The sequence below is a fragment of the Nasonia vitripennis genome (genome assembly GCF_009193385.2).
Source record: "Nasonia vitripennis strain AsymCx chromosome 3 unlocalized genomic scaffold, Nvit_psr_1.1 chr3_random0004, whole genome shotgun sequence".
Classification (NCBI taxonomy): domain Eukaryota; kingdom Metazoa; phylum Arthropoda; class Insecta; order Hymenoptera; family Pteromalidae; genus Nasonia; species Nasonia vitripennis.
Window position 1 is genome coordinate 4,246,140 of NW_022279623.1, and position 14,174 is coordinate 4,260,313.

Consider the following 14,174-nt stretch of genomic DNA (forward strand, 5'->3'; position numbering starts at 1 on the left):
TAGAAACTAATAGTCTACGTGGAATTAATTAGTGATCGAATAAATTACGTGGTTATTTTTCTTTTTTTTCAAAAACTCTTCATTTTAACACAACATTTAACACTTTGGCCTGTTGATTAGCTATATTTGTGAATAAAGACTCGAATATTTAACAGCAGAATTATGTTGATTTTTAATAAAGTTGTAGATTCCCGTAGAATTACTCATATACGCGATCATCATATTGTCGTAAATCTTAAATCTTTGCGGCGTGCGCTGAGCACTTTTTTGGCGTCGTTTGGTCGTTTGATAAAAATTTCGTTGATAAGTATGTGGTTACTGGTTAATTATTGTAATTATATTGCAACAGGAAAACACGCCTTAATTATTGGTAATTGGTTTTGTGTAACGAGAGTTTGTGCTTTAAAAGAATAGAAAAAATTTTAATGCATTGGGAGAAGTCTTAAAGGCGTTTAATGTTCCATTACTTTCAGCTATAAGTCCATTCCGCGTACGTGGTCTGTAATACTGGTTTTAACATTTTCTATAAATATTGACTAGATTTACGAGGCAGACCAGTTACGAATCAGTTTTATTTTCTGTAGCGACGTAAAATAAGTATCAGCTTTTTTTTGTATCACGTTAAAAAAAAATTAAACAATTATATACATTCTCATGTTTTCACTCACATACAACATTTTCATTCAAGGGTGCAGGCGCGTATATTCGATTATATTGAGTATATATGATTTTAGTATAATAGGAAAATATTATATTTTACATTTTCCGCTTATAAAAGTATATTCTATAGTAAAATAGTAAATTGTGCACCAAGGGTGTAAAGTGCGAGGTGAGCAGCCCGAGGCGAGTAGTCCGAACCGCAGACGAGCACTGATGCAATATCCACACAATAAGGTCAAAAAACCCGCTTTTCCCTTGTTGCACACCATAGCTTTTGTAACGCATGAATTGATTTCCACGTTTTTTGTACCTATAACTAAGGTGACTTTTTTTGACACGACACCTTAAAGTATTAGTGCATGTTATAATCGTTTTTACAAATTTTTCAGATAACGAACAAAAAGACGTCACTTTAGGGCCGCTTTTTAGGTCTAAAAAACGTAGAAATCGTGCATGTCTTATACAAATATTTTTATAAGCAGCAAATGATCGATTTATATTGATCTCGAGCGAGTAAAAATTGTAATGATAGGATCAAATTTGTTGTTTCGCAGTTTGGGCTATATGCATGAAAAGAAAAATTAATTTTGAAATTCTAAAGTATACAATAATAAAATGGGAACGTCTTTAAAATTGGTATTTGCGCCTGCCTTATATAATATATTTATAATTTTAAACAATAAGTTGAAGTTATATAACTTAATTTTAAAAACTATAAATCGTAAACATAAATGCTTGATCATCAGTATCGAAATTACGTGTTCATTATCTACTGCTAAGGTGTTTCAGAAATAATAAATATAATGGAAATATCGGCTACATTTAGGTATCCCTACAACTTATTTATCTTATTTTGTTTTTCGACCATATAATTGAAATATATATGCAGCCCTAAAGTGCTTATCCCAAGCCGCAAAACCGCATCACCGCATGTATATAGCCACGCGCGCAAATAATGCAAGCAAAAACAGATGACTGAATGAGCAATTTATTACTATAATAAATTAAAAACAAGTGTATTAAAATTCATGTATATATAAATATATATATATATTTTTTTTTTTTCAAAAGTTCACATCGTCAGTGTATACATAGACAGTAAGAAAATATTGCAAATTATTGCAAGTCCGATAAAATGCGCTTAAATTGGCAGTCAACATTTAACAACGTTAAAATAATGAGTTAAAATAATTATGTATAAATATAATTTTTTCATTGCAGAATCAATAGAACTCGACGTTCTAATCGTAATAGTCCTTTGCCTGCTCCACAAGTTTTCTGTGAACGTCGGACAAACTCTAAAATCAAAAGCAAAATTTTTACATTAGCATTTGCTTTTGGCTAAAAGAAACTAAAATTATTTTTATCAAATTCATGCATTATTATGATTATTGTTATCGTAAATATTATGTTATGGATGTACATGCAGGTTAATGGTCATGCTTAAAAATTAATAGACCAATGCACCAAGAGCAGAGCTGCAAGTCTTTGGCGCCTTGTATCACACAAAAAGACATTATCATTATGCCTTTGTATCAAAATCAAAATATGCAACAAAATGTAAGTTAACAATTAAGTGAAATGGATTAATATGTAACGATATTTTTTTAAAAAGTGATAAAACAAAGTAGTGTACAAATACGTTCATTAATAATAAAATAGATAAATAAATGAATAAAATACTTTAATGAACAAAAAATAAAATTAAAAAAATGTAATGATGCGAAAAACGACAAAACATTAAAAAAAAAATGCTTTACTCTTAATCACACTATACCAGATCACGCGTTATTTTGAGGACGACGTGGAAATGCTTCTCCGTCCTCTTCGATCAACTTATGATGAACGGCACTGAGAGCCTAGACATTGCAAAAATTATTTGCAGGAGTCAATTTGAAAAAAAGGAAAAAAAATATTAATTCAGAAAATAACCCTTCCAAATTAGCTATAAAAATTAAGTGTAATAAATGTAAGAAAAAGTTAAGTCTACGTCAAGTTTCGCGCGGTACGGCTTTGAATACCTTAAAGTATTTCACAGTTTTGACGCGAAGCTCTAGTGTAGCATCTTCATCGCAAATAATTAATGTACGAGGATGCTGTTGGAATGCAGAAACAGTCCACATGTGATTAATTCCTTCTTCTATAGCCTTATAAAGAGCAAAGGCCTTGTGGGAGCCAGTGATCAAGATCATGACCTCTTTAGCGTCCATTACAGTACCAACGCCGACAGTCAGTGCTTGCTTGGGTACTTTGTTAACATCATTTCCAAAGAACCTCGCATTTGCCTCCAAAGTATCTTGTGCCAAAGTTTTGACTCTGGTCCTTGATGCAAGTGATGAGCCAGGTTCATTAAATGCTATGTGGCCATCGGGGCCAATGCCTATAATTTTTATTTTCTTTTTACACTCAAAATCCTTCTGGAGAACAAAGTTATATTCATATTATTTATTACATGAATAAAAATACCTCCAATAAAGAGTTCAACTCCTCCAGCTTCTTTCATTTTTCTTTCAAACTCATTGCATTCATGCTCTAGATCTTTCGCATTTCCATCAAGTATGTGAACATTTTCAGGGTCAATGTCTATATGTTTGAAAAAATTATTATACATGTAATAATGATATGATTCAGGATGATCTCTTGGTAAATCAACGTATTCATCCATGTTAAAAGTTTTAACATATTTGAATGATATCTTTCCAGCCTTGTAGTATTCTATGAGTTTTTTGTACATGCCAAGAGGAGTTCCACCTAAAGAAAGAAAATCAAATGATATTCAATGACTCATTACTATTGAAAACACTATAAAATAACAGATAATAATATAATTTACCAGTTGGCAGTCCCAGAACAAAGTATTTGTTCTCATTTGGTTTGAAATCATGTATCCTTTTCAAAACATATTTTGCAGACCACTCCGCCACATTAGCAGAGTCATCACAGATCACTAGACGCATCTTTTTTATTTAGAATCCTGTTGAATAAAAAGTAATAATAAGCTTAGCACTTTGGAATAATCAGCAGACAGAGAATCATATTCAAGTCTTTGACCGTAACGTGCAGCTCATCGAACTTAAGATAAGTGTGTTAATAATTTCTTATCTCTCAGAAAATAATTCATTGATAATAAGTTTGTGTAATAATTATGACAATATATTGGTTCACATATAAAAATCAGAAACATAAAATTAGCATCAATTGAGTAATTTCCGTTTTTTAATATATATATATATATATATATATATATATATATATATATATATATATATTGTCTCTTTATTAATATATGTATTGCCTTACACTTAATAATTAGGCACGTTTTTTTTCCAATTTCAAAAGCATTGCACAGCAGAAAATTTTTTAACTAAAAACAAATCGTCAATTTTGTCCATGTTTACAGGATCTCAATAAAGGAGTAAAAAAAACAACACACTCCACCATTTTATCAGCGGGATCAGGTCAATGACCTTCAAAATTAAGGCCCTTAAAAAATTCGAAATCCTTGCTCTAAAATATAGCCTAAACTTGTTTTAGATTATTCATACCAATGCAACGTAAATTTAAAGTTCAAAATTCTTTTTTCGAAAAGCGACAATCGAAAAAGTGTCAGCTACAACACTGGCGAATACTTAAAACACTTACGAGTATATTTTTCAGAGAACAGGCGACGGCAGCGTGCAGGCGTCGACGAAGCTGCTTTACGACTGGCACTGGTTCTGGCACTGTAATAATATAGTGTACTATATACACGCATACGATGCCGGCAGTCTCCGTGCGCGTAATATCAGCTGACTATACCACAAGATTGAGCGACTAACCTAAACTGGGAGGGGGCCTTTTCACAATATTTTTATCGCTCGAAAAATATCTCTCTTTATATATATAGATAAAAGATATCGAGCTCGGTTCAGTAACTTTACGCCGACCGAGATTTCTTCTAAGAAATGTATGCATTATGTGCCGCATGCGTCATTTGAGGATAATTAGAAGAGTTCACTCAATGTTACGCGTTTCATAATGGCCTTTGTAATAAAGCTGTCTTGACATAAATTTACGTTTTTATTGACGATTGATTATGTGGTTGAGAAAAGAAAAAAATAATGTAAATAAAAAATAGGATTATGCTTAATGCCATAACTTTTATTTAACATTTATGTGTATGTATGAAATTAGATAACTTAGAACTATATTTGTACAGGTTTAACTCTTAACATACTTTACTATTGTCGACAAAAGTAGTTGAGTTTTTATATTTATTTACAAAACATGAAGTAGAAGTCAATCACTATACTACTATATTATACTAAAAGTGAATTCATATCATATATTTATTATAATGAAAATCATATCAAACTTTAAGATCCTGCTAATCTCTCCTGTTTTCTTATTAGATATCTCTGTAATGCAGCTTCAAAGATAGGACCAACAGTTCTCTTTTCCCAAATATTTATTTTTACCTTCTCTTCAACTTTAGGCTTCTCTTCTACTGTCTCTTTAACTCCATTAGGAGTTGGAGTTTCTTCGGTGGTTTTCTCTGCGTATTTTTTATTAAGAAGCTTTGCAACCTCTTCAGCAGAAGGTATGCTGCTCTTTTCTTCTTCATCTTCAACTTCGTCAGATGTCTTTGCTTTCTTAGATGGTGATTCTGATTCATGTTTACTATCCGTTTTCTCAGACTTATCTGTTTCAGCTTCTCCTTCTTTCTCTCTTTGCTTTTCAGGCTCAGGTTCAGATTCTGATTCTGAAGCCTCTTGTGCTCTTTTACGGTATTGCCTTTTCTTTTTTAGTTTAGCTACAGAAGAGCTTTTGGGAATGTCTTTTGCATCATCATCTGATTCTGAGTCTGAAGGAATCGGATCATCTTTATCAATATCATCTTTCAATTCTAATTTTTCTTCAACCTTTTCACTTTCTTTGCTAATTTTAGGTTTGATTCCAAGATCTGCATCATTTTTCTCTACAGTTTGCCTGTACAAATGTCTATAAAAGCCAGACATGTCTTTTTGTTTTGTGACATCTCCGATGGCTTCTAATCTGTCTTGATTATCTTGCTCTGCTTCAAACTTTTTCATTTCTTCTAGTTTTGCTTTATAACTTGAGGTCACATACCGTTCTTTATCAGGAAACATAGCATCTTCTGCCTCTATTTCCTTCTGAATTATCCTGTCTTTTCTGAGTTCTTGTTCCTTCTTTCTAAGCTCTGCAGTTTTCAATAAGTTGTCGATATATTTTGCTTTCTTTTCTACTTTTTTCACAGATCTTTCCTCCTCCTTAGTGCGCTCAATTTCATCATAAACTTCGTCATACTGAAATATGCTTGGGTCTTCCTTCAATGCCTTTTGCATATTAATCTGCGTTTGCCTCTTAATTTTATTTTTCTCATTTTCAGCCTTCAATGCTTTTTTTACCCAATCAGTTCCTCCTTCTTCTTCAGAATCATCGTCATTACCAAAAACATTCCCAGCCTTGGGAGCAGACAAATTCTTTTTTGGTAAAACAAGTCCATATCTAAAACAAAATTGAAAATAATCAGTGAAAGCTCTTTTATAATAAAACTTATGTTCTTGTGCTTGCATTTGCTGCAAATATAAGGCCTTAAGATATCAAAAAATAATACTAGCAATTTTCATGTAACAGTTACTTGATCAACGTTATTGCATTAGAAAAACCGAAAATTGCGTATATCACCAACAAGCAGTAGTAAAAATTGATTATGTATGATATATCAATGGATTGTGCTGTTTAAATAATTATTTTATCTAACTTACTGTTTTGCCATTATTTATTTCGTTAATTGAGGTTATGTTATGTTATTGATGTCTCGAATTCGAAATTACCGACGATGCGTCGCTGAATATTTTGAATTTCTGACCGGTGCGACACGGTGCGTGCAAGTCGCAAGATAGATATAACTCTTTTCCCCCACCATCAAGTTTCTGTTATTTCCGCAGATTATTTCTTTCAGAGATTCAAGTTTTTCAAAACCTCCTATAATTTTTAAGTATGTTTATTAATATTACTCAAAATACGCATTTGCTCTATAATTAAAAGATTCAAACACGACGTTACCTCCCGACTAAAGGATCGTCAATACCGACAGATGACTCCTTACCAATAGAGTATCAAATTACGTAATTTTACCCTACGAGTTCTGAAATTTCGATGAAATCCATCTCTATTGTTGCTGATTTGTTTGGGATCTAAAATTGAGCGCCAGTTGTCTCGGTTTCGTGCTGCTAATGAATTTGTATATTTGTGGATTTGAAACAATAACGGCTTTATTGTTTTGTTTCATCTGTTCGAAGTTTCGCCCGTTTGCAGGTAAAGTATTTGTGACGTTCTATCTTCTTTGGTTTGCTTTGTTTCTAATTATCAAGCGATTCGAAATAGGTATAACTGAAATTATTGAAATTTACTAAAATCAAAACGAGAAATTATGTGAAGCCGGTTTAATTTTGAGAATATGTATTTTAGAAAATTACTAGTTTTGAGTCACTGTTGGACCGTATCAACATAATAACAGTATTTCATGTATTTTACAGTATTTTTTACAAAACAAATGAATGATGGCTATTGAAGCAACCATAGTTGAACAGCTTCAAGAGCTTCGAAGATGGCAGTTACAGCAGCAAGAGGAACTTATAAGACATCAACAAGAACAGAGAGAAATGCTTAGTAATGAGCAGAATCGTATGTTTGAAGCATTGAGTTTGTCAGTTGATGAGATGAGTTTAAGTGAACAGTCGCTACAAGATTTAATAGAAGGTCATAAAAAGGAAAACCAAGAAAAGGAGTCTAATTTAATAGATCTTGACACACCTGATGAAGAGTACTCATCGCCAGCACCTCCAAGAAGTAAACATTTTTCTCAATACGTTGCTCTGACTAAAGAAACAAATAATAACAAGAACTTAAATCTCAAAGTACCTATAGTGCAATTAGCTATGAGAAATACTAAGACTGATTTGAAACCAAATGTAGAATATAATAACTCATTTGATCAACACGATTATAGTTCAGAAGTTTCAATGGATGGTGTACACTCATTTTCTTGTCTGAAATCTGAGAAGTCACGTATCCCAATAGACGATTTACCAGTACCATCACCTAAGAAAGACTTCAATACATTGCTGGAAGAAAGATTAAAGGATGCCGAAGCTCAAGATGTGGAGATTAAGAGTAAGTCAGTAGTTAAAAGGCCTTTTCTTAAAAAAGGTCAAGGTCTTGCCAGGTTTATGCCAGGTTCAAATAATGAAAAAAAATGTAAAAATACCTTAAGACCCAGAAGTGCTTCATTTACTGGTACACAGTCTAATAATGCAAAATCTTCGAAAACAACAAATCTTGGTAGATGTAACTCTTTACCGAGATCAAAAAAGCACGATACCACTAAAAAGTCCATTTCAAATATTGCACCTGTTGCTCAACAAAAATTAACTCTAAAAAATGTTCCTCCACCTCGAAAGAAACCCAGTAGATCTATGAGTTCTACTCATCATAGCCCAAGTAATTTTGAGAAGAAAAAATCTACAGAGATAGTATCTGATCCAAATAGTTCTGATCTTGAAATTAAAAGCAAAAAAGAATTGGAGGAAGTCAGAATTTTTGAACTTCTTGAAGATAAAGCTGAGAATTCAAGTTTCTGTTCAACATCCAGTACAGTTATAGCTTTCTTACAACAGTCTACACCTTTAAAGCAAAAAGCTCTTTTGCACAGTGCATCCAAGCAAAAACTTTCACTCAGTGATATAGGAGACGAAACATTGGAAGAAATCATTCGTACAACTACATCAAATAATGTTCCCAAGATACAATTTAATGGAAAGCCTATAAAACCAAAAGTTTCAAACTGGGAAGACATTCCAATTACACAATTAAAAAATGATAAGACAATCACTGGAACTGTACTCCCATATGGGACTGATGTTGATTTAAATTATGATAAATATGATTCCGATAAAAGATCAAATCAGGTAATTAATTTGTTTAATGTATTTGTAAATACTCTTAAAAGTGTAAAAATTAAAAAATTTTATTTTACAGGATCAAAACAATGTCAGTCTTCATGTTCGATTTTCTGAGTATAATGAGTACAAAACAATGACAGATACTTCCAGTATTTCAAGTGATTCACAAACTGTGATAAATTATATGAATGACAAAGGGGCTTGGTCTGATTGTTCAGCAACTCCAGATTCTTCAGACGTGGAAAGCATTGTTTCATTGCAATCGCAAGTTAATAACAAAAATTACGAAAACAATAACAGAGATACTTTAAATTTTTTAAAAAAGGATCAAGATGATAGTGATGAAAATGAAACTATAAATGGGGAAAATAACGAAGAAAATGTTGAAGAACAAGAAGAGGAAACTGATTACGAAATTGAGTCAAAAAATACGACATTACAAAAAGACGATACTGTAATCGATCAAAAGAATGAAAACGCGTCGTTGTTCAAATCAGAACTCTTGAAAACGCGTCTTCTAGAATTAGAGCGGGAAATTGAGATTTTCAGAAAAGAGAGTGCAGCACTTACTCTTCAAAGACAGAAACTTCAAGAAGAGCGCACAAACCTGCAAGAAGAACGCATAAGTATGCAAAGAAGTCTCAAGGTAAGAGAAGAAACCTTAGAGATGGAAAAGAAGAAAACAGAGAGTATATTACAAGAGGAAAGAAAGCGATTAGCCAGGGAAAAGGCTGCATTAGAAAGCAGAATGAAAGATGCATATGAAAAAGCGCAGAAGAGCAAACAAGAGCGCCAAGAGATACAAACCTTACGCGATCAGTTGGAAGAATTGAAGGAAGAGTACAGTCAAAAAGAAAGCAAATGGTCCGCCACAAACGCGAGACAACGAAGCCAGATGAGGGTATTGCAGACAGAAAATTCGAAACTGAAGCAGGAATTGGAAAAGTTACAGCAGAAAAAAAACTCTAAATTCAAAAGGCCAGTCGCTTCATCAAACACAAAAGCTATTCATCAAATCAACAAGTTCTTGGCGGATCGTAAAAAAATTTCACCGTTCAAAAACGATGATGCCTTCAACATTGAGGAGGTAAAAGCACCTGAACTGGCTGATGCCAACTACAATGTTGAAGTTGAGAATATCGAAGAGGAACCTCAAGAACGGAAAATTGAACAAGTGAAAATATTAAAATCCGCGGAGAGTATTGCCAGAACGCGAAATTTGTACGAGAGTCTTCTGAGAGACGCTACCCAAGACTTCTCAGGGACCCATACAGAAAGAAGAAGCTTGATGAATCAACAAACTAGTAGCCTAGGGCGAGCCTCTGTGGATCATTCAGATGATGAAGAGGACCTTTTCAAGGTGGATTCTGCCACGGATAATAATAGGAATAAATTGAATAATACAAAATCTTTGTCGCCCAGAGCAGAGCATGATGAATCAGAGAATAATGACGATGATAGAGACAGCAAACCTGAGCGACAGAAATTCGATAACAATAAGCAAGGCATTAGAGAAGTTCATCATCCCGATGGCCGAGTCGAGTATTGGTATCCCAACGGAAACGTGAAAAAGGTTTTTCCTGATAAGTGCCTTACAAAAACAATTTACTACAATGGCGATGTTCGAGAAACTGACCAGAATGGAACTGTTAAATACTTTTACGCTGCGACGAGAACCTGGCATACAACGATGCCGGACGGCCTGGAAATCTTAGAATTCCCTGAGTTAGTATATTGCTTATCACATCATTTTATCTTACATTCGAGAATATATTTATAAAATCGTGCAAATAATATAAGTTGAGTACGATATAATTTCTTTTAATATTTATACATATAAAGATATACCAAAGTAACGTATTTGAAAAAGCTTTTTTATCAGTTTGTACAATATTGAAATATTTAAAATACGCTGAAACACGTAACTTCTGTAAATTATAGCATATGGAATATGAATTCGCTTGAGTTTTTAAATAATTTTATCAATTTCTATAATGTATTAAAGTGGACAAGTCGAAAGAAGATCTAAGGATGGCACGATTGAATTCGCTTTTCCCGATGGTTCTGTTAGAATCGTACAGGCAGATGGTTCCGAAAAATGGGCCTTACGTGACGGAACAATAGCGGAAACATCGGCTGACGGTGAAAAAATTATGACTCTTCCCAATGGACAACGAGAAATTCATACAAAAGATCATAAAGTAATGTATTACTTATTATTTAATGTTTCAGTTACCTTTTCCGTAAACACTCTGTATTACGTATTGGATAAGGTTGATGGCTTTTTTATTGCATGTAACATTATTGCTTCTTGGAAGTCGTGATCAAAAACAGTCATTTGACATTTATTTATATTACAGAGACGTGAATATCCTGATGGCACTGTAAAACTTGTCTATCCTGATGGGACCCAAGAAACTCGCTATGCAAACGGTCGAATTCGTCTCAAAGATAAAGATGGTACTCTCTTAATGGACACACATCAATGACCAAATGAACTTCCCACAAAGACTGATAGTAGTTAAATATACTTCTTAACGATTGAAACGTACAATAGAACATTCTCTGTGAAACGTTCTTCACATTAATAGCGCTGCGATACTTATAGTATTTGTATAAATAGAGCAATAATGTATATTATATGGTATAAGCTACGTGACAATATGAAAAGATGATTTTTGTAATTTTTATACGAAAATACGTAATATTAAATTCTCATTTTATAATAACCATGTTTGTCTTACTAATATTCTAAGCTTAAGAAAAATAGAGTCATTTAATTTTTTTCATGGTAAATAGTTTTAAAAGGTTTATATTCTAAAATCTTACAAGCTGTTTTTATAAATATATATATATATATATATACAAAAGCTAAATCAATAGACACCACATCACACGTGTATTAATTCTTATTAGTCTTCTTTGCTGGAGTAATCGTCGTGATCATAAAATATTGAGGATTGAACTTTTGTTTACTAAATTGTACAGTTTTAATAATGCGGGAGGTTATTCCTTAGCAAAACATAATCACTTAAATCGTCTAAATCCATTTCTGTTTTTATTTTTTTATTTCTCGCAGGCAAATTATTCGTATCAATTTTGTCGATATTTTCGAGAGCACTTTTATATACAGTCAAAATATATCCAGCCTTATCCGCAGGATTTAAAGAAAAAACAAAGTTTTCTATGTAATAAAGATCTTGGAAAAGAGTGTAACATTTGCACTTAACTATGAGATAAGTGCAAATTTGAATCAAATCTTCGGGCATTATTGTCATGTTGAGTGTGACTTCATCATCGGTATCGTTTTTAGAAGCAGATTCAGCTACGGCGCCCTTTATTTCAGCAATAGCCATCTCGAAAGAACTTTTTAAACAATTTAACCTGGCATGCGGTCCGATAGTAGCATCTAGATTCGCTAATTCTACCACCCCATAAGCTAACATTATAGCCAAATCTTTTCGAACTCCAAGTTGATCGGGAGTAGCACCAGCAGCATTGAGTGCATCAATTTTTTCCTTGAGGTGGGAGTAATCCTTGAAGTACTCATTAAAATCTTCGCTGATTTTATCATATATAATTTTATGTAATCCGTGTAGCACGTATATCTCTAACGCCAAACTTAATCGTTTTTGAAAACGTGCATCTCGTTGATACTCGTTGGAATGTCTGCGTAAAACGATTGCCCAGTTAGATTGAATAATGTGCTTTATTACATTTTTCATGTCTTGTACATCTTTATACTGATAACTCTTTAAATATGAAAGTATATTTTCAGCTTCTGACAAGCAAAAGGTTTTTTTTTCTGATAACATTAGCAAGAATTCCGTAGCGCTGCAAAATTGAAAAACAAACACGTATGTACTACATAGCACTGTAATTATCTATAATAATGCACTGTCGCGTGATTATAAAAATATAATATTTACGTTCGATGATCCTCTACTAAAGCAGTAACTATATCATCATTTTCTGGTGGATCCCTATATGATGATAGTATTGGATGTTCAACAATCAGTATATTGTACGGTTGATGTTGATTATTGTATCCTTTTTCGATTGACAAAATTCTAGTGCAAAAATCATCAGTTTCTGCATCAATGTTATATTTAAGTATGTCTTCCAAGATCACTTCTTCGTCTACAGGGTCATCTTGGTCGTCAAGCATATTATGTTTAGCACGTCCAATAAATGTTATTACATTTTTCTCTATTTTGTGTAAACACAGTTCTCGTGAGTACGTGCTTACAAAATGATTAGGCAAACGAGTTGGCCTGAGGAGATGTTGATCTGCAAAGAATTCGAACAAACGATTTCTCTGTTATAAAGGTATGACAGTCATTATCTCGTTTGTATGTATAGATAAAATTTTATCAGTTAAAGGTGAAATTCTATTACTAAAGGTATAATGTACACAGAAACTTTAAAATAATTTCAACGTTATAATACTTAATAATTCTAATGAAAGTTCTTAAAAATGCCAATCGAGTATAACGGATTATGAAAAATTTACTTTGATTTATCTTACCAACGAAAGATTCGTCGATTGGAATGCCCGCCAAACGAGTTCCAACTGGGACACATATTGTCCAACCATTGTCAATGGCACGTTGATATTTTTTATGGTACTCATTCTGAAACAACAAAAACGAAAAATTTGCTTTATAATTACGTTTATAAACCGTTTGAACTAATATTACGCCATAATTCATTCGATTCCGATAATACAGATACAGTGTATGGATAAGAAGAGAGAATATTTTAAAACATTTAAAAATCTCTGAAATGAGAGTATATATATATATATATATATATGCTACAAAACTATTAAAAGTTTATAACGCGCTCGCTGCATTATTATTCTCGTTTGTTTTGCATACACTTAGAAAAAAACACGGCGCGGCGCTTTAATGCTCCTACAAAAAACACTATAAGTACTGTGAGAAGCCGTCGTTGAATATATCTTGGAGCAAAACTCACTTTTAGCAAATTAAAATATAAACTATTCTCCAATTCGTCCTCTTCTTCGTTCATATTTGAAAAATTCAGTCAGCTTTCGATCTCAAAGAAAAGCCAAACGCTTTTGATCGTCTTTCAAACACAAACCACTTATAATAATTTACTCGCTATATATAAAGAACGATCCGTCCTCTTCGCGGGTATCCGCGAGACTGAAGCGTCGCGCTGAACTGAACGGACGAGGAAAAAGAAACTTAGAGGCCTTGGCTCGGCTTGAATGTCGTCGATTCCCACCTCCGATGTCAGCTGCACCTCGCAGTCGCGCATTCAGTGTTATCTCCGTAAATGTAAACAATAACGCGCTTAAAGATCCCGTTCATGCGAGCTCCATCACATATTATTTCACAGCTCTGTTACAGCTACATTTGATTCCCATGCATGCGCGCACAGTTAGATAACACACGACAAGCGGTTCACGCGAGATGATACTTATACTATACAGCGAATAATCGTTTTTAATACGATACGGACTTTGTGCCGTCGCTAATTGAGCTGCGTATAGGTTGATTGGCAAAACATCAGAAGCAC

At 33.2% G+C, this 14,174-nt stretch overlaps 4 protein-coding genes across 6 annotated transcripts; 1 reads left to right on the plus strand and 3 right to left on the minus strand.

Annotated features, from left to right (window-relative positions):
• Window positions 1-1,679: 1,679 nt before the first annotated feature.
• On the minus strand, window positions 1,680-4,479 carry LOC100115436 (glucosamine-6-phosphate isomerase). 3 transcript variants are annotated; one of them, XM_003426709.5, is made up of 6 exons: window positions 4,303-4,479; window positions 3,494-3,634; window positions 3,127-3,411; window positions 2,682-3,040; window positions 2,438-2,519; window positions 1,680-1,958 (listed from the first exon to the last, which is right to left on the minus strand). In XM_003426709.5, the coding sequence occupies exons 2-5, from the start codon at window positions 3,615-3,617 to the stop codon at window positions 2,442-2,444; spliced, it is 846 nt and encodes a 281-aa protein (XP_003426757.1). In that variant the 5' UTR covers window positions 3,618-3,634; window positions 4,303-4,479; the 3' UTR covers window positions 1,680-1,958; window positions 2,438-2,441. The 3 variants fall into 3 exon arrangements, with proteins under 3 accessions (XP_003426757.1, XP_001600716.1, XP_031781499.1); XM_001600666.6 differs by having other exon boundaries at window positions 2,421-2,519; XM_031925639.2 differs by lacking the exon at window positions 2,438-2,519 and having other exon boundaries at window positions 1,683-1,958.
• Window positions 4,480-4,774: 295 nt separating this feature from the next.
• LOC100116067 (nuclear speckle splicing regulatory protein 1) lies at window positions 4,775-6,710 on the minus strand. Its single transcript, XM_016983954.3, has 2 exons — window positions 6,429-6,710; window positions 4,775-6,168 (listed from the first exon to the last, which is right to left on the minus strand). Exons 1-2 carry the CDS (start codon window positions 6,437-6,439, stop codon window positions 5,016-5,018), a joined length of 1,164 nt encoding a protein of 387 aa, XP_016839443.1. The 5' UTR covers window positions 6,440-6,710; the 3' UTR covers window positions 4,775-5,015.
• A 125-nt stretch (window positions 6,711-6,835) lies between these two features.
• On the plus strand, window positions 6,836-11,356 carry LOC100116029 (centromere protein J). The gene is made up of 5 exons (XM_001600542.5): window positions 6,836-6,981; window positions 7,203-8,633; window positions 8,704-10,352; window positions 10,633-10,828; window positions 10,988-11,356. Exons 2-5 carry the CDS (start codon window positions 7,224-7,226, stop codon window positions 11,114-11,116), a joined length of 3,384 nt encoding a protein of 1,127 aa, XP_001600592.2. The 5' UTR covers window positions 6,836-6,981; window positions 7,203-7,223; the 3' UTR covers window positions 11,117-11,356.
• Window positions 10,897-14,079, minus strand: LOC100678817. Its single transcript, XM_003426708.5, has 4 exons — window positions 13,608-14,079; window positions 13,156-13,261; window positions 12,557-12,917; window positions 10,897-12,461 (listed from the first exon to the last, which is right to left on the minus strand). The coding sequence occupies exons 1-4, from the start codon at window positions 13,659-13,661 to the stop codon at window positions 11,618-11,620; spliced, it is 1,365 nt and encodes a 454-aa protein (XP_003426756.1). The 5' UTR covers window positions 13,662-14,079; the 3' UTR covers window positions 10,897-11,617.
• Between the last annotated feature and the right edge of the window lie 95 nt (window positions 14,080-14,174).